This window comes from Mollisia scopiformis, assembly GCF_001500285.1.
Source record: "Mollisia scopiformis unplaced genomic scaffold LY89scaffold_9, whole genome shotgun sequence".
Classification (NCBI taxonomy): Eukaryota; Fungi; Ascomycota; class Leotiomycetes; order Helotiales; family Mollisiaceae; genus Mollisia; species Mollisia scopiformis.
Window position 1 is genome coordinate 682442 of NW_017263589.1, and position 22302 is coordinate 704743.

General features: G+C 48.5%; 8 protein-coding genes across 8 annotated transcripts; 6 read left to right on the forward strand and 2 right to left on the reverse strand.

The window, feature by feature from the left end:
* Nucleotides 1-167: 167 nt before the first annotated feature.
* On the reverse strand, nt 168-1978 carry LY89DRAFT_732255 (uncharacterized protein; the record flags this gene model as incomplete). Its single annotated transcript, XM_018219663.1, has 2 exons — nt 168-1209; nt 1260-1978. 2 exons carry the CDS (start codon nt 1976-1978, stop codon nt 168-170), a joined length of 1761 nt encoding a protein of 586 aa, XP_018073057.1.
* Nucleotides 1979-3347: 1369 nt separating this feature from the next.
* Nucleotides 3348-3873, forward strand: LY89DRAFT_502645 (uncharacterized protein). Its single transcript, XM_018207978.1, has 2 exons — nt 3348-3774; nt 3830-3873. The coding sequence occupies exon 1, from the start codon at nt 3455-3457 to the stop codon at nt 3698-3700; it is 246 nt and encodes an 81-aa protein (XP_018073058.1). The 5' UTR covers nt 3348-3454; the 3' UTR covers nt 3701-3774; nt 3830-3873.
* A 2248-nt stretch (nt 3874-6121) lies between these two features.
* Nucleotides 6122-7112, forward strand: LY89DRAFT_502820 (uncharacterized protein). The gene has a single exon (XM_018207980.1). The coding sequence runs from the start codon at nt 6273-6275 to the stop codon at nt 7092-7094; it is 822 nt and encodes a 273-aa protein (XP_018073059.1). The 5' UTR covers nt 6122-6272; the 3' UTR covers nt 7095-7112.
* A 654-nt stretch (nt 7113-7766) lies between these two features.
* LY89DRAFT_502650 (S-adenosyl-L-methionine-dependent methyltransferase) lies at nt 7767-9226 on the forward strand. The gene is made up of 2 exons (XM_018207979.1): nt 7767-8056; nt 8255-9226. The coding sequence occupies exon 2, from the start codon at nt 8257-8259 to the stop codon at nt 9076-9078; it is 822 nt and encodes a 273-aa protein (XP_018073060.1). The 5' UTR covers nt 7767-8056; nt 8255-8256; the 3' UTR covers nt 9079-9226.
* Nucleotides 9209-10721, reverse strand: LY89DRAFT_502572 (uncharacterized protein). The gene is made up of 2 exons (XM_018207977.1): nt 10269-10721; nt 9209-10218 (listed from the first exon to the last, which is right to left on the reverse strand). Exons 1-2 carry the CDS (start codon nt 10671-10673, stop codon nt 9340-9342), a joined length of 1284 nt encoding a protein of 427 aa, XP_018073061.1. The 5' UTR covers nt 10674-10721; the 3' UTR covers nt 9209-9339.
* A 1367-nt stretch (nt 10722-12088) lies between these two features.
* LY89DRAFT_696199 (oligosaccharyltransferase alpha subunit) lies at nt 12089-13671 on the forward strand (the record flags this gene model as incomplete). Its single annotated transcript, XM_018216810.1, has 3 exons — nt 12089-12444; nt 12498-13352; nt 13398-13671. The coding sequence occupies 3 exons, from the start codon at nt 12089-12091 to the stop codon at nt 13669-13671; spliced, it is 1485 nt and encodes a 494-aa protein (XP_018073062.1).
* Nucleotides 13672-14339: 668 nt separating this feature from the next.
* LY89DRAFT_717266 (uncharacterized protein) lies at nt 14340-15981 on the forward strand (the record flags this gene model as incomplete). Its single annotated transcript, XM_018218335.1, has 3 exons — nt 14340-14858; nt 14908-15839; nt 15948-15981. The coding sequence occupies exons 1-3, from the start codon at nt 14703-14705 to the stop codon at nt 15979-15981; spliced, it is 1122 nt and encodes a 373-aa protein (XP_018073063.1). The 5' UTR covers nt 14340-14702.
* Nucleotides 15982-16891: 910 nt separating this feature from the next.
* Nucleotides 16892-21711, forward strand: LY89DRAFT_667779 (P-loop containing nucleoside triphosphate hydrolase protein; the record flags this gene model as incomplete). Its single annotated transcript, XM_018212999.1, has 9 exons — nt 16892-17259; nt 17478-17521; nt 17569-19098; nt 19146-19895; nt 19983-20088; nt 20139-20357; nt 20584-20942; nt 21001-21309; nt 21380-21711. 9 exons carry the CDS (start codon nt 16892-16894, stop codon nt 21709-21711), a joined length of 4017 nt encoding a protein of 1338 aa, XP_018073064.1.
* Nucleotides 21712-22302: the final 591 nt, after the last annotated feature.

Sequence of the window (22302 nt, forward strand, 5' to 3'; positions counted from 1 at the left end):
GGGAAACGGTGTGGAGAAAGGAGGAGATGGGACATCGCATCAGAGGAATGATAAACACATGGGAAAGGCAATAATGTAAACTAATATGTCTTGTATTGTATTGTATTGTAATCCATGTTATAACCTAATAACACACACACACACACCGGGTATCAAATTTCACTCCTTCAACCAAGCACCAAATCATACTCCTCCATCTCACGATACAACTCCCTCTCCACCTCATTCTCCTCCCCATTCACAATCCTGACCCCGATCCCCCTAATCCCCATCCTCGCCTTCTCATCCGCAATATCGCCCGTCCCGAAGAACGGGAACTCATCCTCATCCGACACGAACTCGAGACTCTCTTCCGAACTACTGCTGTTACTCGAAGAGGAGTCCGACGTCGGGGGACTGAGCGAGCCTTGCGGCGACGCGATCGCGATCAGGTAGTCGAGCTCATCTTCCACTTCCTCTTCGTATTTGAGGTTGCTGAGATGTTTCTCCAGCGAGCCGTGGCCGATGGACGAGATCGCCGCTTTACGCGCGTGGTGCTTGGAGCGAGGCGGTGGGTCGGGGACCGCGGGGAATTGTTTGTGGATACGGATCGGAGCTGGGCATAGAGTGGCATCTTCATCTTCGCCGATGATTCCCATCCATGGTTCGTCTGAGATCTCCTTTTCGGGAGAGTTGTCAGGGTTATAAGACCAGAGACTGTCCGGGTTCCAGTGGTTGACAGTCTTGATCGGAGCAGGCAGGTTATAAGCTGCCTTATCGAGAGTCGTGGAAGCGACTTTCTTTAATGTGCGTCTGTTCTTGGAACTCACGCGCACTTTGATAATTTCGTATTGTTCGACTTCATTTAGGAAGCGAACGGATTTTTTGGCGCGGAGAAGTCCGAGTTTGCCGCGCGCCACGGAGGTCATTTCCTGGAATTGAGAAGCAGAAATGCCGGGGCATGCTACTGAGGGGTCATAGCTGGGCTTTGCTTGGAAAGCTGTTTGGTGAGTTTCGCCTTTGCTGCGGCGAGTGGATAGGAAAGTTGGGATAGATCCTCGGAGCAAGATTTCGGACATTGCTGGTCGCTTAAGGAGTGGTTTAGAAGCTTTCTTGCTTCGGAGTTTGGTTTTTCGACCACAGTCTGCAAGAACTGAGGTTGCTGGTGCGAACTCATCGGCCGTCATCATGAACGGACCGTAGAGAGTTGTTTCATCGGATGACTTCATCCTATTGAGTGTAAGCGGAGAATACCTAGAGGAGGACAAGTGACCACTTACCAATTAATGACATCTGGAGATACGGTCTTAAGTTGAAATCTTCGTTGAGCCCAAGATCTCCATAGGGCGTTTTCATACCTGGGAATATTGTTGAATGGTTTCCAGATTGACTTCCTCCTCGTAGCCGTCTCCGCCCAGTCCGATCTCCTCGATACCACGTACCTCCAGGTACTTGGAATGTCCTCTTCACACCAGTCATGGGTGAGATAATTCACATTCCTAAATGGTTGAATGTTCAGCGCAAAGTCATCTCTGGCACCCACATGGATCTCGCCACGTGATACGGTCCTCGATAATGGTTCTCCATCTTCCAACGCCCCAGTCAGAGGATCGGACACCGGCTCCAGGATTGGAGAAGGCGGTGCCGTGAGCGCGAGCGCAGCATCAATGCTGATGGTGACGCAGGATTGACATGTGGTGGCATCATCGTAGGACGGAAAGTCTATTTCGGCGTCGGTCTTGTCCTCTTTCAAAGAGCACAATGATAGGCTGTCGGTGGAAGACAAACTTGAGGGTGTCGTGCTGAGTGAGCTAACATCACTCCAAGCAAAGTCTTCCCCAACGCTGTCCGAGCTGTCCACATCGAATGAACGACCGAGAGTTTTGGGATATCCTGAGATCTTGGAGTCGTGAAGGTTATCGTAGTCCCCCGTTGGCCCTTTGTAGACCATAATATCATCCCACTCGAAGTACTCGTCTTGAGGTCTGTAGTCGTCCATGTTGGTGATGGTTTACCTCTTCCAGGAAGATACCAGATAGACCCCAACGGACCCCCGAATGATCACGTGCGTGTCGACGCCAGTCTCGTTTGGCCGAGGCGAGTTGATCGTCCCAACGTAAATTCCCAACACAACGAGAAACCTCAGCAAAAAAAAGTCGAGGTGGTCGCGAGCACAATGATGAATGCTGAAGGTGAAGAGCAGAGTGTGAGGAAAAGGTGTCCAGTTTCGAAGGGGAAGGGTGTATTTGAAGATGGGATTAGAATCCCCATTCGGTGGATAAGTGTGGGAAGTAGGAAGAGGTTCCTCGGGGGAATATTAAGGCTCGCACGGCTGAACAGGGATGGGTGAACGACAATCTGATGGAACGCCGAAGCCTGCAGTGCCCTTGTAGTCATCTCTGACTTCTGACTAGAAGCAATGAGGCATGGTTGAACTTCGGCAGGCTGCATCGTACTTGGGGTGGACTGCGCCGCCTAAAGGGATCTTGCGAGATCATCCTTCCTGATTAGGCTCTTTACCACTCATCACTGATGGGACGGAGCAATCGGGAATGGATATGGATCGAGGGCAGGGCAGGACAAGGACAGGACAAGGACTGCGCTTGCTCGTTCAGGCTGAGGAAGAACAATCATAGAAGGGAAGGGATCCAAGGGAATAACAGGGATATGTGAGTGACCATTGATGGAGTGGTGGGGGATAGACAGAGAGGCGTGAGTGAATACCGTGCTGCCAGCCAGCAATGGTAATGCTCTGCAATTAGGCATTGATACGGCACTGCACTCGAATGGGTGTACTGTACTGGACCATACTGCACTGTATCCAACCCATTGGCCTGATTGCGAAACTCCCGCGTTCTCAGAGTAGATGTTTGGTGGTTTTGCGAGTTGCTTCGAGTTTCACGGCTCTCTCTTCACCAAACCCGAGCCTCCTCGCTTTCTCTCTCGCAACGTCTCGCTGCTGCGATCAACTCGAAACAATGGAGACACGTCAGAAACATCAAATTGACGGACAGAGCCACTGACGTTGGACGAACCCGAAGATATGTCATGGTGTCCACGATGCAGCCTGTCAGGATAGCACAGGGCGCATTAAGCTGGTTGATCTGTGATGATCGTCCAGCGCGGCGGGCTGAAGAGTGAAGCATGGAAGCATTCACGCATGCGATGCTGCACTGAAGCGGGAAAGAAGGCTGTGGGGTTTGGGGATGTCCGGCCAGCCCAGCGAGAGGAGGCTCATTGGCCAGCGAGGCCCGGTGCATTGTTTGCCCCCATTTTTAGCATGTCCCAAGAGAGTAGGTTATCGTAAGCGATCCAAGTCACGATCCTGAGAGCCGCATCGACCTCATAAGGTACCAAGTGACCTCCATCCTTCAATCCGCTCGACTTTTTCTGATCGTGTGGAAATACACCGAGACAGCGTCGCTGGAAGACAACAACTCTCCGACGGTGATAGCTTCGTTCCTCTGCTTGGGTGATGCCAGCTGGCGTGGGAATCGCGTGGGTTTCCATTCCAGTGGCAAGCTACCTCTACGGACGAGTGCTAAGGCAGACTGAAAAAGGAGTCTGGGAACGCCGGCGCCATGTCACAACCAGCGAGCTGGGTCTCCACATGATGGAGGATTTCGTCCGGTGTGTTTATTCTTCACGATGCTGGAAAGAGAAGATGTTGCGGTCACTGTCACGTGTGGGTAGAATGGGAGGAGACTGTGATAGTCGGTGATGCCGGTCGAAATATGGAGATATATCCTCATGGCCAGCGTTATCAGGGCTCTACAGAGGGGTGATAAAAGTCTGGTAAGTGATTGGGAGGGGTTCTGAAGATTTCATCTTGAGACTAATGCAGCTACAGCAATATCAAGAGCACGTTTTCGACGTCTTGGCCCGGGAACCAATTTCCACGCTCACGCCAATGTGATTATTGATGCATATTTCACTTCGACGAAGGATCACTATGCTTAGCATGGCTCGTTATTTGGGAAAATAAGAGGCTTAAGCTTTCCAGGCAGGTGGATGTTGAGTCCACGATACTGGTCTCGAAAATTGCTTCTTGGAGTTAGCACTGACCCGTCCTTCAGAATATGGAGCAGTATGAGAGTAGGATTTGGGAAGACGACCTCGGTGTGGAGACATTTATGCCATGAACAGCTGTTGCTATGTATCCCCAACTCTTCTTGGCTCTCCGGATTCCCATGGACTCATTCGAAGGATGAAAGTACAGTGGATACCTCTATCAACAACCAGAGCAAGTTTTCATTCCTTCAGAGCTCTCGAAGAGAAGTTGCACAAGGCGATAGCACGCCACAAGCACGCAATGTCGGTCCGAAGAACGCAAGTTCAGCTTCCAGAACGATACTACGCTGAAGCCATTCCCGCTACACACGTGACGTTCCTCAAGCATGTCTTGCTGAAAAAGGAAGGATCCAGCGGCCGACTCCAGGAGCAAAGGACCCGATCACTGCAGCAACATCTGGTCCAAGCTTGACTCATCCAGCTTTCCCCAAGCTAGAACCTACATTCGTCAATACATTTCAGGAATTTCCCACGTGGAGACTTCAGAGAGAAGGATCTAGAGCTGTGGGAACCACGTGGGAGCTCAACTCTTCTAAGCATCCTGTCTGTCTATCCAAGATTCTTCGTGGAGCCTAGTAGCTTCCGAATAACATCCACCAATATTCTCCACTCATCGAAAGATCTGGAAGACCACTATCTCACTGAGCTTTTCGGCCGAGAACAATTCTACCCAGACGGCTCACTATTCAGCTGTCAAGTTGATAAGTCAGCAACAGTCCGAAATCAGTTTCCATGTCACGTCTTAGCTAGGCTCAGACTATTCTGGTATTGAGCCTCTTGAAGCGGCCGATAGGATGAGTGAAACATCCTTCTACGTCAGGAGGATACGAGAGCCTCTAAAATAATGGTCCGAGTCTGGATGGATTGGGGTCCGAATCACGTGATGGGTTCCTTTGGCTCCTTGGCGCTGCTATTTGAAGACTTATAATCATGCCTTGACAAGTAGAGGAGCAGAGAATGGCTTCCGGTCTCATGATAAATTCATGCAAGGAGTTTGGACACCAGTGTGTTGATCGTGTGTAAGTTGAGGAAAGCGTGATACTCGAGTCAGTGCTCGAGAACTCCAACGCCGCTACATGTCTATGCCTTTGTTCTTGAATTTCGTTTTATGAGAGAAATCTTTAGTTTTGAGAAGTGTATACGAGTAAAAGACTTGAAAGATTGGTCCAAGAAGCACTTCGTTGCTCGGATATAGTTTAGGAAGTTGAAGTGAAGACGCAGCTTCGAGAAAGAATAGGCAGATTTCTTCTGCGTTTCATCGGAGATTTCGACGCCTCGATCAACCTTCGACTTGTTTTTCAACGACACATAGTACGAAGCCGCCACCGATCAATGTTCTCCTAAAAAAAACCTTCGTCGGCTCCCTTCTCATGGAAGTCAATCCTTGGTGCAAAGTCGTCTATTACTTTGAGTGCTTCTAGCAATGCAGCATGATGGACCAGTGTCCTAGAGACCTGGGGACCATGATAATATCCCATCGTCTAGTATGCAGCTCTGCTCCTTTGAAGGAATATGTGCCTCGATCTTTCTAGACTGTGGTCCTTTCTTTTTGGCAGTTGGGTTATTGAATCCTTTTTTGGAGGCTTTTTGAGTTATGTTCAGCCCTGAGTTGTTTCTGTGCGCCATTGTAACACAAGGAATTGGCAAGTCTGCCTTGTCTTGCTTATGATAGAAGTCACTTCTCTCAGCTTTTCAACTTTTTTACCAGCCTTGTTGGTAGAATGGGCATTCCGCACAGCTCTGCCAGTAATCTGGCCCCAATCGGATGCGGAATCAGCCTCTCGTAGCTTTCGTGATGTTTGCTCCGGATTGCTGCACATCGAATCTCGCGAACATGTCTCAGTGGACAAGCTTCGGCTGCATGTGATGTTCTTGCAGCACGAGTTTATACAACTGATGTTCGCGAGAAAATCCGTTTAGAGATGCGTCATTGAGAGTAGCCACTTAGATTCGCATCTGAGTGTTGTTACACAGCTTCGAGATAATCGGGATTTGAATTTTGCTGTACGTTTCCGCAACCGTTGAACCAGCCACAAAACAAGTAGCAAACATCAAAACCGATTCATCCAATACTCGTCGCGACTTTGGTACAGCGGTAGTACAGTACAAAAATTGTAAAATGAGGACAGGAGGTCTTTTTCTACTTCGACAATTTTTCTTTCCGCGTTCTACTTCTTGAAGTATAGGCTGATTTCTCACGATATCTGATTGCACTATTCGACATGTCTGAAGCCACAGCAACCCGCAAGCCGGAGTTGCTATATTCAGTTGACGACGCCTCGTTACTCACCATGCAGTCTAGATTCGACATGTCGAAAGAACGTTTACTCGGCGACGACAATGACTACTTGCCACCGAAGTCTTTCGCTGCCGCAAAGCGCAAGAAATGTCATAGAGCTTTCAACCAGATCGCTATGGTCGTCCTTGGAATTACCATATGTTGCGCAGTATACTTTGGGTTCAACGAGGCCTTTAATTTCGGTCATGTCGTAGACTGTACAGAGGAACCTTCAAATGTGTTCCAATTCAGCGTCGTGCTTGGTAACTATACCATGACTCAAGCGAAATTCCTCGACGTAGGGTTCAATGTTGGTGGACGAGTCGTCCAGACGATCATGGCATACGTTTCATACTTGAGCATCACTGCTATGTTGATGCGAACCATGGAAAGGACGCCAGTCAGCTTTGCGCTCTACTCCACATTAACGATCCAACCGTGCGACGTCCAGACTCTCTGGATCACCATGCAGGCATTCTTCTACTTGCCAGGCCTCCGCCCGCGACTCATCATGCTATGGGCTTTCCTCTCAGCTGCATTCGTGATCGCGATCCCAACCCTAGTGGATCTGATGAGCGGATACGTGCCCAAACAAGAACCGTACATCGCTTTCCCGGACGATACGTTGATCAAATATACCCTCAATATTGATACATTGCAGGCGTTGGAACTCTTGCACGGAAACCTGTCAGATGTCTATGCGCCGCCGACATTCTGCGTGCATACGCAGGATCACAGCTATCAATGGGGCGTGTCTGCGCTGTAGACATTCGTTACGTGGTGTGCTCTCGGGGTCTGGATACTAGGCACTTACACCGCATGGATGGACGCACAGCATAACTGCGAGCTTCTCCGTAAGAAGAGGTCTATGAACTCGTACCGGGCTGTTGTTGATCTGGCGGGGGCGATGTTGGAGGTCCTTGGTCCTAATATGGCTGCGTATTCGGGGCCGGAGCTGGAGAGAGCTCTTGCTACGAAGCGGTGGATCATGTATACCACGGAGATTGACGAGGTGTCGAGGATGGGTAGGATTAGGTTGTGTGCGAAGGCGAGGCGGAGGATGAATAAGCTGGATTGGGATGTTGAGTATGGCGAGGAGAGGTGTTGAGTCCTTGCGAACAGGTGGTACACTCTTAGTTTCTGTACTTTCCGAGGAATAGGGCTGGTAATGAATGATAAAGTGAGGATCTATGAGATATGTCTGTTGATTGGATTTCATTCGCATGAGATGCACCTTTTCCATGCTCGGTACACAGAACTCCTCCAGTCACTTTCCTAATTCCACACTCCTCGACCATCCATATAATTCCATAATTTTCGAGCTTCCATTATGGGAATCCTAGACCTGACATCGAAAACCCACACCATTGCCCAGCTCAATTCCCCACATTTAACCCACACTAACCCAATCCATCAACCCCTCCAAAAAAAACCCCCAAAGCTCTCTCAAACCTCCCACCCAAACCACAAAAATGGACGACCCAGCCTTCACAACCCCAACCCTCTCCCTCACAACGCAAACCATCCTCCTCCACGCCTCAACCCACAACCTCCCGCTCCTCCTCCCCCTCCTCCGCACCGCCGGCGCTGCTTCCGTCCGCGACCCCGAAACCGGCACGACGCCCCTCCACGCCGCGATCGCCTCCTGCTTCGAGCCCGACGCCGATATCGCGGCCGCGGAAGAGGTTGTTAGGGAATTGTTCCTGGCGGGCGCGATTTGGAATGATTTGGATGAGGAGAATGAGACGCCGGGGTGTGTGGCGTGGAGACTGGGGGAGAGGGGGAGGGGCTTGTATGAGTGTGTTGTTAATGCGGGGGTGAGGGCGGAGGTGCTGCTGGGGTTGATGGGGGGGTGGGAAGCGCTGGGGAGTGAGGGGAGTGAGGGGGGTGAGGGGGGTGAGGGGGGTGAGGATGAGGATGAGGTAGAGATGGAGGTTGGAGAGAATGGGGAGAATGGGACGAATGGAGAGATGCAGGAGCATGAAGTGGCGGTTGGACCAGCGGAAGAGATTGAGTTGGGGAGAGAAGAGAAGAGGGATGTTAATTCTGAAGACTACCTGAACAGCAAGCTGAAATTCGAGGACGATAAATTGCTGGATGGGGACGCGAATGGGGTTATGATGGCGTGGGAGACGGGTATCATGCGGAAGACTGTTGATCTCTTGATCCCGGATCTGAAGCCTGGTGCTAGGGTCCTGAATATTGGGTTTGGGATGGGGATCGTGGATAGGATGTTCAGGGATACGAAGCCGAAGAGCCATCATATCGTCGAGGCGCATCCGGCTGTGTTGGAGAAATTATCTGAGGAGGGGTCGGACTTTGGGAAAGCGTGGGAAGAGAGTGCGCCGGAGGGTGGGAAGTATACGGTTCATGCGGGCAAGTGGCAGGATGTTTGTCCGAAGTTGTTGGAGGAAGGAGAGGTGTTTGATGCGATATACTTTGATACCTTTGGAGAGGATTATTCGCAGTTGAAACACTTCTTCACGGAGCTTGTGCCCGGGCTACTTGATGGCGACGGAAGGTTTGGATTCTTCAATGGACTGGGTGCAGATAGGAGAGTCTGTTATGATGTCTATTGTAGGGTTGCTGAGTTGGATCTATGTGATGCGGGCATGGATGTCGACTGGACTGATGTTGAGGTTCCGGTTGAAGGTATGGAGAAGGAGGGTGAGGGTGAGTGGAAGGGCGTGAGGAGAAGATACTGGACACTGGACAAGTATCGACTACCTATATGCACATTCTTGGGATAAAAAAGCTGGGGCTAGCGGAAGTCGTATGGTGAATATGAACGAGACGAAGAACGAAACATTATGATACCCTGCATTAGACGGCGTTCACAGAAAAAGGATAGCAGGAGCTGTTGTAAAGCCATGCTTGCAAGACTAAGCTAAATACACTTGAGTCTAAAAATCGTGTACGAGAACGAGAGTTCAGTGTAGAAGCAAATTTCGATCTTGAGTCATTCCTTTTCTCTACCCATATGTCATTCATAGAATCCTGCAAGAAGTAATTTACTTGTAGTTCTCTGGGTGCAGGATACCTGCCATGTTGCCCTCCTTGACACGCTTAAGTGTGAGTGCGGCAATCAATGCGGCACCAACACCGGAACCATCCTCAGCGGCCAAGATTTCAATGGGGTCTTCCTCCTTGGAGCTCTTCTTAGCGGGCCAGTCCAAGATCTCACGCAGAGCTTGAGCGCCACGTTGCTTGAAGTGGGGGTACTTGTTGAAGACGGATCCGTCGGCTCCAACGTGACAGGTTTCGTAGCCCTTCTTCTTGGAGATGGCAGCTACACCACAAGAGGATAGGCGAGCGGCGCGGGTACCGATGAGCTCCGCAAGGCGGCGGATAAGCTCCAACTCGGGGTGGGTTGTAGTGATTCCAAGCTTGTTCTGGAAGAGATCACCTGTCTCGGACAAGTTCTCAAAGGGATCCTCTTCAACCAGGGAAAGGAAGGAGGAGTCAAGGGTATAAGCTTTGCGGAGCTTATCAATGTTTTGGCCTTCGAAGATGTGGACTTCCTTGTTGTCGTGGAGGTCAACGAGAACCAAACGGAAAAGCTCGCCAAGGTAGAGACCAGCAATCATCTTCTCGAAAGCTTGTTGACCAGGACGTGGAGAATCCTTGTCGATGATGATGTCGTAAGGAGTACGTGGCAGGACTTTGTGCTCGTTGTCGAAAGCACCCCATTCGCAGTTGATGGCCATTGGAGTGTCGGGAGGCAGGTTCATATGAGCAAGCTTGGGAATCGACCCGCAATTCTCCATGTAAGCTGCATTGCAACCTGTTCCGAAGATACATCCAATCTTCATCTTGGTATCAGTGTAGGCGGAAGCGATCAAAGTACCAGTGGTATCATTGATCAGGGCCGTAAGCTTGATGGGTGCTCCCTGTCACGTGTTAGAATGAAGAGACAGGATAGAAAAGGGGTTTGACTCACTCTCTTAGCAATAGCAGCCTCAAACATGGGAACAACATTCTTGCCCTCAACACCATCAATGTCGAAGCCCTTAGTCCATCGTTGCAAAACACCGTGGTCTATGTAATCTTGGGTGGCGGGGTAAGAGAAAGTGAAACCAAGAGGAAGACTCTCGAGCTTTTGGCCAGCATGGTGGGACTCAATGAACTGTTGGAGGCAATCGGCGATGTACTCCCACAATTCCTCAGAGGTACCAGACTTCAATTCCTCGGGCATGCGGTATTTGGATTGGATGATGTCGAATTCGGATTTCTCGTCAGTCAAGACAATCTCGCAAACTCGCAAGTTGGTGCCACCCATATCCAGAGCAAGATATGTTCCAGTCTCATAACCAGTAGGGAACGCCATGCACCATGTGGGGTTCATTGGCTGTAGCTTATTAGCTTGAAGTGTTTGAATTATCGAGGGAATCTTACAATACTTCCACCCTCGACGCTGAGGCCTGTTCCTGTTAGTACTATATTTTAAAAAGTGGCGTGATAGATACCTTTCTCAAGTTCCTTGACAAAGTGGTCGGTAATAGCTTTCAACTTGGTTGTATCGACAGTAAATAACTCCTCAAGGCGCTTGATTTCCTGCATCAAGTCCTTTGGCACATCGGCCATAGAGCCTGCAGTGTATGTTAGCATTTTCACAGATATTCAACTGAATTAACAAAGAACTGAAAGTGAATATGATATGAGGGGTGTTTGCAGGGTGAACACGGCTGTGTCCACGTGACGGCGGTGTGTTCCACAGATTGCTTTTTCTCAATCTTATGATGCGGAAAATTGTGCAACGCCAAGCATGTCGTACAACACTCGAGCATGAGGAGAGTTGTATTCCCCATCTTTCCGTGAGACATTTCCGCCGGGTTGAGGTGAGACAACTCCGGAGCGCAGTGTGCCGATGACGGTATATTGAGGACTGAGGTAAAAACGCGCATGGGGGTCAATGAACCTTCGGGAAGCATGTTCGATCTCAAATCTTCTTGTTGTAGGGAGTGTGCCATCTTGAAGAATCCAATTGTAGAAGTGGTCGTGGATGATTATGGGTCGGAGATGGTTTCCAAAGCAGCCATCCGCTGTCGGATTTGGTTTACTATCAACAACGAGGCTGGAAAGCCTTCGCGAATAACAAGTTCGGTGAATGTCCAGCGGCCACTTGGACATTGGAAATTCGTTGAGCAACAACAGCAATAACAACCACACAGAACAGTCACAATTATGAAGACAATTTTACCCTTTCGGGACGGCGGTTTTCTCTTGAAATATGTTAGCCATTGACGTCTACAAAAGACTTTATCACATAACCACAGATCCGGAGGTCCATTGTGCAGAAGCAATTGTCTGTTTGAACGCGACCCAGATATTGAAAAGAGGAAGGAGGGGTTCAAAGAACTTACAGGGCCAAGTCCAACCATTTTGGCAGATTCTTATTGAGAGAGCTCTGTGTTTGGCGTTACAAAAAGGGGCACAGTCGTTACTGTGCTTAAGACTTATATAGGAGCGGTGGGACGAAAGGGTGAATGTTGAGAATGATTTTGATAGCTCAGCTCCGTCAGTTCAGAACATGGCGGGGCTAAGCGAAAAAGCGATTACCCTTGGCGTGGCTTAGTCATGATCCTAGTCATGCCAATACCTCCGATCACTTGGCACGGTAAGGACACTTTGAGGAAGCAACGTAAGCTTCAAGTCGACTAATCTTGTGTCTTGTGCTTCTGCCAACATTGTCCCAGCTTCGCGGGGACCATTTTTCGTGGCCAATTCGATTCTCGAGCTGGACTGCCAGCTACCCTCAAAATGAAGTTGTTGGCGACTGCGGCTGCCGTCCTCTCCTTTGCTTCGACAGTTCTCTGCGCAGAGAAGGGCAACTTGACGAAACCACTCACATCGCGATTGATTTTACCTTCGAACTTCAAACCGCCACAAAACTTCAAGAATGTCAATCTTGTGCATATCATCAATCTCGAAAAGAGCTATCCAAAGGAACAGATCAACGTGCTGATAGAGAACACGGCCAAAGATGCCCAGGATGAATACTTCATTCCATTCACATCTCAGCAGATGGCAACAATTGGGGGCTTGGAAGTGAAAGACAGAAAAGACCCAGATGCTGGACTGTTCGACGCGGAAGCTGTCGAATTTGACTCGGAGAGGTATGTTGGACTTACAACACGCAATGCAATTTACCCAGCTAATTATCCGCAAGTGATACCCAATTCTACCGCATTCGTCTCCCTAAACCTCTCGCCCCGAAAACACAACAAACTTTGGGTATTTCTTATTCATACCTCTCTGCGCTCGAGCCCCTCCCTAAACACGTTGGACAACAAGAAAGTCAATACTTGGTTTACACATTCTCGGCCTACTGTCCTTCAACCTATGTGACCCTAAAGCAAAAAACCGAAGTCAAGTTCCCAAGCACAAATGTGCCAGAATATACCATTGTCCCTGGATCCAAAGGAGAATCAGAGTCGCCACAGAAACAAGGCGCGAAGTTTACCTATGGATCATTTGGAGAGCTTCCAGCTGGTGCAGTCGAGCCAGTGAAGGTCAGATACGAATTCACGAAGCCTGTGATCCACGTTTCGCGACTTGAGAGAGATATCGAAGTCAGTCATTGGGGAGGAAATATCGCATTCGAGGACCGTTTCACACTTCACAATCATGCTGCGAATCTCTCCAAGAACTTCGACAGGGTCCAATGGGCTTCTCAACAGTACTACAGCCCACCTAGTACTGCAATTAAGGAGCTCAAGTTCCCACTGAGAGTTGGCAGCCAGGACCCATATTTCACAGATGTTATCGGAAACGTTTCGACATCCAGATTTAGAAGCAACAAGCGCGAAGCCAATCTCGAAATCAAGCCCAGATATCCTATCTTCGGGGGCTGGAACTATCCATTCCGCGTAGGATGGAATGCTGATCTGAAAAAGTTTCTCCGCAAGTTGAAGACTGGACAAGGCTATGTGTTGAACGTCCCATTTCTAGAAGGACCCAAGCAGCCCGAAGGTGTGTCATATGAGCACATTGAGCTGCGCGTCATCCTTCCAGAGGGAGCCGAGTAAGTATTCTTTGCCAGCATTGAAATTCCAACTAACAATCTCAGGAACGTACAATACAGCACCACCGTACCTCTCGTCGGCGCTGAAGTAACATTACACCGTACATTCATGGACACAACCGGCCGTACGGCACTGACCCTCACTGCAATCAACATTGTCGATGACTTCCGGGATCGGGAGCTCATCGTCACATATGATTATCCCTTCCTCGCGGGCTTCAGGAAGCCTCTTGTCATCTTCACGGCCTTCGTTGGTGTTTTCTGCGCAGCGTGGGCGATCGGAGGTCTAGATGTTGGCATTCATGGAAAGAAGAAATAAAGGATACCAGGGCGGTTATATGTACAGCTATGTAGAATAAAAAGTTGGGAGTTTGGGCAACATTGTGCTCACCGTTTGTTTAAAGTCACTTGGCTACTTCCTACAGAATGTGTGTATGTTCGAAATGTCGATGCAGCAAGTGCTGCGGATGACCCTCTCGTAGAATTGCTGAATATGCCGTCTAGTGTGCATTGTTGAATCGAGAGCTGAATAGTGATTTCAGAAGAACTTCTAGCAATGCACCCAACCCAAAATACCCCTTCTGTTCTAAACTGAGTAGTCCTTTGCTTGTCTTCCCATATTCGAAACTAAGACGAGAAGAGCACGATTGCGAGCTGACTGTCAGGGGTCCTTCGTAAAAGGGGAAGATCTTAGCGAATCTGATCTGGCTTAGCCAAGAATTACTACGTCACTTCATAATTCTTTTTGACATCTTGTTGCCCATGAAGCAACATAGCAGGAACGAAAAAAGTTACAGTATTGCTCGGGGATTTGGTCCTCTTCAAATAAGAACCGAATAGTCCTCTCTTCAGTGTAAGTCCTAGAGTGAAGTAATGGGTTCAAGTCTTTCCCAGCTTTCAGGCACTAAGAGCGGCAGGGCTCACATAAGGTTAATTAGCGAGATTTTAGTTGCAGCGCCTTCCCCAAGTGAGACCCCACAGCCCTCTCTCTTTGACCAATCATTGCTGTGTTCTTTGAGTAGCTCTATGTGCTTTTCTCTGGTCCCTGCAACTCCATTTCAACTGATTGACCAAAGCCCGAGCCGTCAGCCATTTTATGTCAACATACGTGGACTGGGATGAACGGCATGCAATAAAGACGTAGGTGGCCCAGCCGGTGGGTTTCTTTCTTTTGATTTCTGACTCGGGTTCGGGCTCGAAGACTATTCTATCTTCACCTCTATCGAAGAACGTGGAAGAATGAGATCAATGCGCTGTTGAGTTGTCTGCATTGATTGTATCTTGCAACTTGATCTCTATCTTTTCACAGTATCATAAGTTCGAGGGTCAGGGAGGCTTGGGTAACTCAATATGCATCACTCGATACTGGCTATCGTGGCCTTGATCGCCTCAACTTCCCATTTCACCTATGCGCAGCAATTGTTTGCAACACAATGCTACTACAAAGCAGACAACCAAGAACGGACATCAACTGGTGGACCTTGCGGTATCGTCACGCCTAATGGGGTATGTTCCTTTCCCCAATTCTATTCCCATCCTCTCTAATGGTTCTTAGAACTTCTCATCGTGCTGCGCAGTAGGCGATACCTGTCTCGCAGACGGTCTCTGCCAATACTCACACGCGAAACCCGCAGCCCCAAATGTAGTATCAACATACTACGTCGGAGGCTGCAACGATCAATCTCTCACCGCACAAGCTTGTAACCCCGCCTGCAACGATCTCGATCTCACAGATATCGTCTACAACCAAACAACCAAAACATGGCATTGCTGCGGAGTCACAAATGGGATCATACATTGCGATTCTCCGACCCAGGAAACGTTCAAGGCTCCCCCACCGAGATCGCTGACGACTACATACACCGTTCCAGCTACAGCTGTTACTGGGGCAGTAACATCTACGAGCTCAACAGCAGCCACTTCAGCGACATCTACTCCGAGCTCAACGACCACGGCTGCGAAAAGTGGGGGGCTTAGCAATGGTGCAGAAGCAGGAATTGGCGTTGGATGTGCTATTGCTGGACTCCTGGTTATAGGATTCATAGTATGGTTCCTCATGCGTCGTCGGAGACAGCGGAGAGAAGCTACCACAGGAAGACATTCCGAAGCTCCTAAAGCTGGCCCCTTCACGGATTACAAAGCCGGAGGAGGAGTGGGCCCTATGAATGGATATGGAAATGCGAGTCCGAGCTATCAGTCAGCGTATACTCCCCAGACACCAGCTCCACAATATGCAAGTCCGCAAGGCTATGAGTATAACAGTGTTAGCCCGCTTACTGCGGGTGCGATGGCGGGAGGAGGAGTGTATAAGAACGTTTCGCCTGCGGAGGGGATGAGTGCTAGATTAGCGGGAGGTCGGATTGATGGCGTGGGAGCAAATGGAACGCCGGTGCAGGAGAAGATGAGTGAGAATGTTGCGTCTACGCAACCCCAGGAAATGGAGGGTGGAGAGGAGACAAATGGGATTAGGAGGGGACGGAGTGTGAGGTATGAATTAGAATGAGTCCAGATAGGGTTGTTTTCTTGTGCATACCATATTGTTCGACACTTTGCATTGGGTTCATATAGATCTAGCAGAGCTGAGATCTATCATAGGTCTTGTAATCGGAGGTTTAAGTTGACATTCTAAATATCCTTAACATTAAATTTTGATAAAGATTGTGCAATGCCTACTTATATTGTCCCACAAGCTCTGGAACAATGCCATCTCATGCCATAATTTCTACGGTATCTTATTTCTCGCCCAGGCACATTCCGCGCATTCCGCGCGTTTCGCGCAATCTGCGGGTTTGGCGATCAATAACTTCAAATACAACTAGTCAATTCTTTTATATCAATATCTCCCCCAATTCTAGTATCAATTAAGGGATTACAGGGTGCCCCGGTTTTGTACGGCGCTTTGAATGTCCTTGGGTTTCAAGGCCAGTGAGATATCTGAAACAGGTTCAAAAGCTACTAAAGATTTCATTGTCCTTTAGATCCTGGGATATACCATGACAGCATTTTGCAAAGTCTCTGAGGGGACATACTTAGCTTATTTGTCGATTTGATTTTACCGGATTGTTTTGTTTAGGTTGGGACTTGATCCAATTTCGAGTACCAAAGCGCCTCGTTGCCGCTTTTACAAAATTTCGATGAAGTAGCTCGGTACATCTCCTCATGTCATCTCTCCTTCAACTCACGCATCCAAACACAGCAATAATCTGTCTCATGTCTCCCACGGCTCCTTTCACTCGGTCGACGATGGCAGTGCTCAAGCCTGTTGCGATGAAGTTATCGTCCGATGATGGCAGAGCCACCTCAGGCGCACCTCCACCTGTAATTGGGCTCTTTTCATCTGCCTTCAAGCCACAAAAAGTGTGGAGTGACACAACCGCAAATGAATACGGTTCTTCCAAGTAAGACATCGAGAACGCGGTCAGGATCATGCCGTCTTCGATTCACCTCAAAATATGGGAGTCGCGATTGTTGAGGCATTTCCTCACCATATTGTGTCATGACAACTTCAATTGAGAAGGTCGACCAGACTGTCAATCACGATGGGTCTTCTATTGCGCCAAATTGCCATCTTGGTTCGCAAGGACCTCCTCTTGCTGTTCAGTGGTCCAAAGAGCAGGCTGAGCACACTTATACGGGCACTCTGGATCCCCATCATCTACTCGCTCTACATGAGTGTCATCATCAAAGTGTACTGGCCAAAGGAAAAGTACGGTGTCGGGAATCTTCATCAGCTTCTGTCTCTTCAATATGCAATGAAAACTGCGACGGGAGGACGCGATACTGTGGTCTTCGTCAATAATGTCTCACTTGGTGGTGATATCGATCGTGTTATCAATAACATTGCTACTCCCATTCGAGCATCAGCAAAGATGCAATCGTTCTCAACGATCCATCGGATCTACTTCAGGTATGTCCCAGTACGCTTCAGGGGACTACGAAATGCTTTGGGACTGTTGTATTCAACTCTTCGCCCCAGGAGGGGCCAGGTGGTGTCTGGAATTATACACTACGAGCTGATGCTGCATTTGGTGCAAATATCAACGTGGGATAGACGACTAATGATCCTGAGGTCTATTAACTTCCTCTTCAGCGTGCTGTTGATGCCGCTATTGCTGCTGTCAACAGTACTGGTGGTGCAGTCTCGCTTCCATCGACCGTGAACGAATATCGTATGTTTTCTGGCCGCCAACTCTATGATGGAAGCTGACCTATGAAGCATTTACTTCCGTGACACAAAAGGCATGCACTGCTCGAATTACAACGGACATCCAAAGGGCAACCACCAACCATCTCTCCGTCGTCTGGTACATTGGATTTGTTGGCATCATGTACCAGCTGGTTGGTCTGATGGCCAAGGAGAGAGAAATCGGCATGTCAGATCTCGTCGAATCCATGATGCCGAATGTACGACGCTGGGAGTGTCAATTTGCTCGACTAATCGGTCACTTTCTCGCATTTTCCATCGTGTATGCACCTGGATGGATAGTCATGGGTGTAATTGCCAAACATGGACTGTTTCTTAAGACATCCGGAAGCATCGTCGTCATCTTTTTCATTCTGTCCGGTCTTGCTCTCATATCTTTCAGCATATTAGGAGCTTCATTCTTCCGAAAAGCACAGCTCAGTGGTATCACAACTGTTGTACTTGCTCTCTGTCTAGGTATCATCGCTCAGATCGAGAGCAAATCGTTGGATTCGGCTACCGTAGTCATACTGGGTCTGCTGTTCACCCCAATGACCTTCGTCTTCTTCTTGTCCGCTGCATTGCGATTCGGTTTTAATCAGGAGGCTGCCAAGCTGGGAGAATCTGCACCTGGAACTCCGTGGACACTGCATATTGGAGTTCTATGGGCTTTGCTGGTGATGCAGATCATCGCCTATCCAATCCTTTCTATGTATGTCGAGCGTTGGTTGTATGGGACAGCAGCTCAGCGTTCGAAGAGAAACGTTTCATGGGGTGGAATCGAAAGTAGCACGCCAGTCCGACTGACCAACTTCAAGAAAATATACCAAAAAAGCGGGATTGTTCGTTTTGCAGCGCGTATGTTCGGAATCAGGCTCACTCCAGTCATTGCTATCAACGATCTCAGCTTGACTGCCTTGCAAGGTCAGATTCTGGCGCTTGTTGGCGCAAATGGCTGTGGGAAAACGTCTGCACTGAATGCCATTGCGGGATTGAATAGCATCACCGATGGATCAATTACCGTGGATGGCTCAGGAGGCATTGGGCTATGCCCACAGCAAAATGTCTTATGGAATGGCCTGACGATTGAGCAACACGCAAAGATATTCCACAAGCTGAAGACGACATCAGCAGCAACTTCGAATGACGAAGTCTGTGGGCTCATCAAGAAATGTGGCTTGGAAGGGAAGAGAAAATCACGTGCACGAACATTATCGGGAGGGCAAAAAAGTAAGCTGCAGCTAATCATGATGCTCATTGGCGGTAGTCGCGTTTGTTGCCTTGATGAAGTCTCAGAGGGTCTCGATCCACCATCCTGGCGACGCATTTGGGATATTCTCCTAGCGGAACGAGGGCACCGAACCTTTATTCTCACCACTCATTTCTTGGATGAAGCAGAATATCTTGCAGATCATATCTCCATCATCACGAAAGGTCATCTGAAGGCAGAAGGATCTACATCCGAGCTTAAAGCTCGTCTTGGAAGTGGATATCGAGTTCTTGTGTCCCCAGGAACGGACGGCGATGCGAATGGCAATCTGGCAGAACTATCACGGAAGAACGGTGCAGACGAATCTTTCATTGCTGTGGATCCTGCAACTGCCTTGGAGAGGATCAAAACGTACAAGTCTCAAGGGATCAAGAATTTCCAATCACCGGCCCAACAATAGAAGAAGTGTTCATGAAGATGGCAATCGATACTTCGGATGACTCTGGCACTGATAAGGTCGAACACATTGAAATATTGCATGACGGTCACCATGAGAAGATTGCCACAGATATTGATGCTACCGACGAAACAGCTCTTTTGACTGGGCATCGTATCGGAGCCTTTCAACAAATATTTACCTTGTTCAGGAAGCGAGTCACAGTCTTGCGCCGAAGTTGGGTCGGGACATTTGCAACTATTGTCATTCCAATTGCTGGTGCGGGTCTGGTCTCGATGCTCATCAAGAATTTCCGAAATCCTGGCTGTAACTTCGCCGACCAAATCAGTGTCTCAGACATCGAGACCTTGTCGATGAGCCTGACACCACAAATTGTCATCGGACCTCAAAGTGCGCTAACACTCCAGAAACTTGAGCTTTTCTCTCGAGTCCTACCGAATATCACCCAAGGAATTAACAAGTCGGCTATCATTCAAGGCATACACGTTGTCAACAGCCTTGATGAGTTTCTTAATTTCACTAACAGTAACTACTCTACAATAGTTCCTGGAGGTATCTTTTTGGGCGCTCAAGGCTCTGTTCCTACTTACAGCTACAGATCCAACTTAGGCGTACTTGGAGTTTATGCTGCGATCTTCATCCAAAATGCTATGAATGTGCTGTTGTCGAATCAGACCATTGCTACACAGTATGGTATGTTCATACACGTTCTTTTCCTTTATGATGTAACGATTTGCTGGATTAGCTGTGTTTGATCTTCCATGGCCACCAAACACTCAGGATTGGCTGCGTACCCCGCATTCTTCACTCTTTACCCCACGGCTGAGAGTTTAAGAGGTGTTCGGGCTTTGCAATATTCAAATGGCGTTAGAAGTCTACCTTTATGGTAAGTCAGCCTCGAATATTGGCTGGCAAAGGAAATACTAAACAAAATAGGTCCGCATATCTAACCTTTGATGGAGTGATTGTTCTTTTTATCAGTGTTATAGTCACTCTAATATTCGCCACTGCTGCTCCTCACGCTTGGTTCTCCCTAGGCACAATCTTCTTGTGTCTCTTCTTGTATGGCATCACGTCGATCCTGTTATCATATGTGATATCACTGGTGGCCCGATCCCAACTGTCTGCTTTTGCATTTTCAGCTGGTGGTCAAGCGTACGTACAACCTTCCCTCTCTAAGAGTTCCGAATTCTTATTATAAATCTAGTTTCATGCTTTTGATGTACATGAGCGCATACATGACCATCACTGTCCGATAGCCTGCCGACAAGACACAATGGGAATTTATGTTGGTACACTACACACTCGGCATAATCACACCGATCGGACAACTTCTGAGAGCTATTTTTGTTGGCCTGAACCTGTTCTCTGCTCTTTGCAGCGGCTCACCACCGGTCAAGGCAACAACCCCTGGCCCCTTGCCCTTGTTTGGTGCACCAATAATTTATCTGATATGCCAATCACTTTCTCTGTTCGGCATCTTAGTCTGGTCAGATCATGGATTCTCGTTTCCTAGCTTCAGGGCGGGGTCCGTAGAAATTGACTTTGAGGATACGTCCACGAAAGAGCCTGAAGTATCAGACGAAATAAATCGCGTGGCTAAATCGGATGATGGTCTTAGAGTCTTACATACTAGCAAGACACTCAAAACGAGAGCTAGTGGTAAGACGAAAGTTGTGGATGATCTAACATTTGGTATCAAACGGGGAGAAGTCTTTGCACTCGTAGGTCCTAATGGAGGTATGTTTCCGTGATACATCCCATGTGTCATTGTGAATAGGAGCTGATGATTCTACAGCGGGAAAGTCTACCACAAATTCCATGATTCGAGGAGAAATCAAGCCAGATCATGGAAACGGGCAGATATTTGTCGAGAATACCCCAGTAGCGAAGGACAGAGATGCAGCTCGTTCTCATCTGGGAGTATGTCCGCAGCATGATCCATTAGACAAGATGACGGTTCTCGAACATCTTTGTTTCTACGCAGGGATCCGTGGTCTTAGCGATATTGAGCAAAATGTCGATAATCTTGTAAAGGCTGTTGGTCTTGCACCTTTCCGAGATAGAATGGCGAGCAAGCTGTCAGGTGGAAACAAGAGGAAGTTGGGTCTGGCTATTGCACTTATTGATACAGTGTCTCGTTCATTAGTGGACAATTTACTGAAGTGCAATGATAGGGAATCCCGATGTATTATTGCTGGATGAGCCATCTTCGGGTATGGATCCTCTCGCCAAGAGAAGCATGTGGACAACACTTTCAAGATTCGTCCCTCATCGGTCGATCCTCCTTACCACGCATTCAATGGAAGACGCGGACGCATTAGCCTCTCGTGTTGATATCCTGGCTAGGCACATGCTCGATCTTGGAACGACACAACACTTACGCGCCAAACACGGATATGGCTTTCACGTCCATCTCGTACTTAAATCTGCGCCCACCACAGGTCTGGATGAAATGGAGAATTTGAAAGAGTGGGTAGAAGGGAAATTTAAGGGCAGTGAGATGTAGAGGAAGTTGTGGAATGGACAGCTGAGATTCAATATCCCCTCCAAACCTTCACCCTCCGACCTCCGCACAGTGCTTGAGATAGAAGAGCAAGAGGAAACTTCTGTAGCTTCTATCTTTGTGCTACTGGAAGAAAACAAGGCAGGATTGGGATTGGAGTTCTACTCTGTATCGGTATCGATTCTGGATGAGGTGTTCTTGAAAGTCGTGGGAAAACATGGCGTTGAGGAAGAGAATACTGAGCTTGTTAGGAGGCGATGGACGAGGTGGCCATGTTTTCGACGTTCTTGAACGCATAGCTAGGGACCTCTGTGTGTGTAAGAGAAAGCTGCGTTGGTGAACGATCCAGTCACACGGTCACGTGAAGTATTCTCTCCTATTACCTCATCGCTTAATCTCGTTTAAACTATTCTTGGTTGTCCCTCAGCGACGGTCATTTTCTGGGTTCAGGACATGTGAATCCTTTTAACATCGATAATTATTTGGTATATAATTCTAGTATGGGGGACTCGCCTGTTCATCTTCAGCAACATTGTTATGCCCATGATCAGCTCTGATCACCTCTCTTTCTTCAAAACAGCTCTATTTGCGAGT

Bases quoted from the DNA above. Each gene is read 5' to 3' on its own strand.
- LY89DRAFT_502645 (XM_018207978.1), top strand. From the start codon at position 3,455: ATGCCAGCTGGCGTGGGAATCGCGTGGGTTTCCATTCCAGTGGCAAGC.
- LY89DRAFT_502572 (XM_018207977.1), bottom strand. From the start codon at position 10,673: ATGAACCCCACATGGTGCATGGCGTTCCCTACTGGTTATGAGACTGGA. The intron at 10,219-10,268 runs GTGAGTCAAACC...AACACGTGACAG, and splicing joins AGGCTGCTATTGCTAAGAGA to GGAGCACCCATCAAGCTTAC.
- LY89DRAFT_502650 (XM_018207979.1), top strand. From the start codon at position 8,257: ATGGAGGTTGGAGAGAATGGGGAGAATGGGACGAATGGAGAGATGCAG.
- LY89DRAFT_502820 (XM_018207980.1), top strand. From the start codon at position 6,273: ATGTCTGAAGCCACAGCAACCCGCAAGCCGGAGTTGCTATATTCAGTT.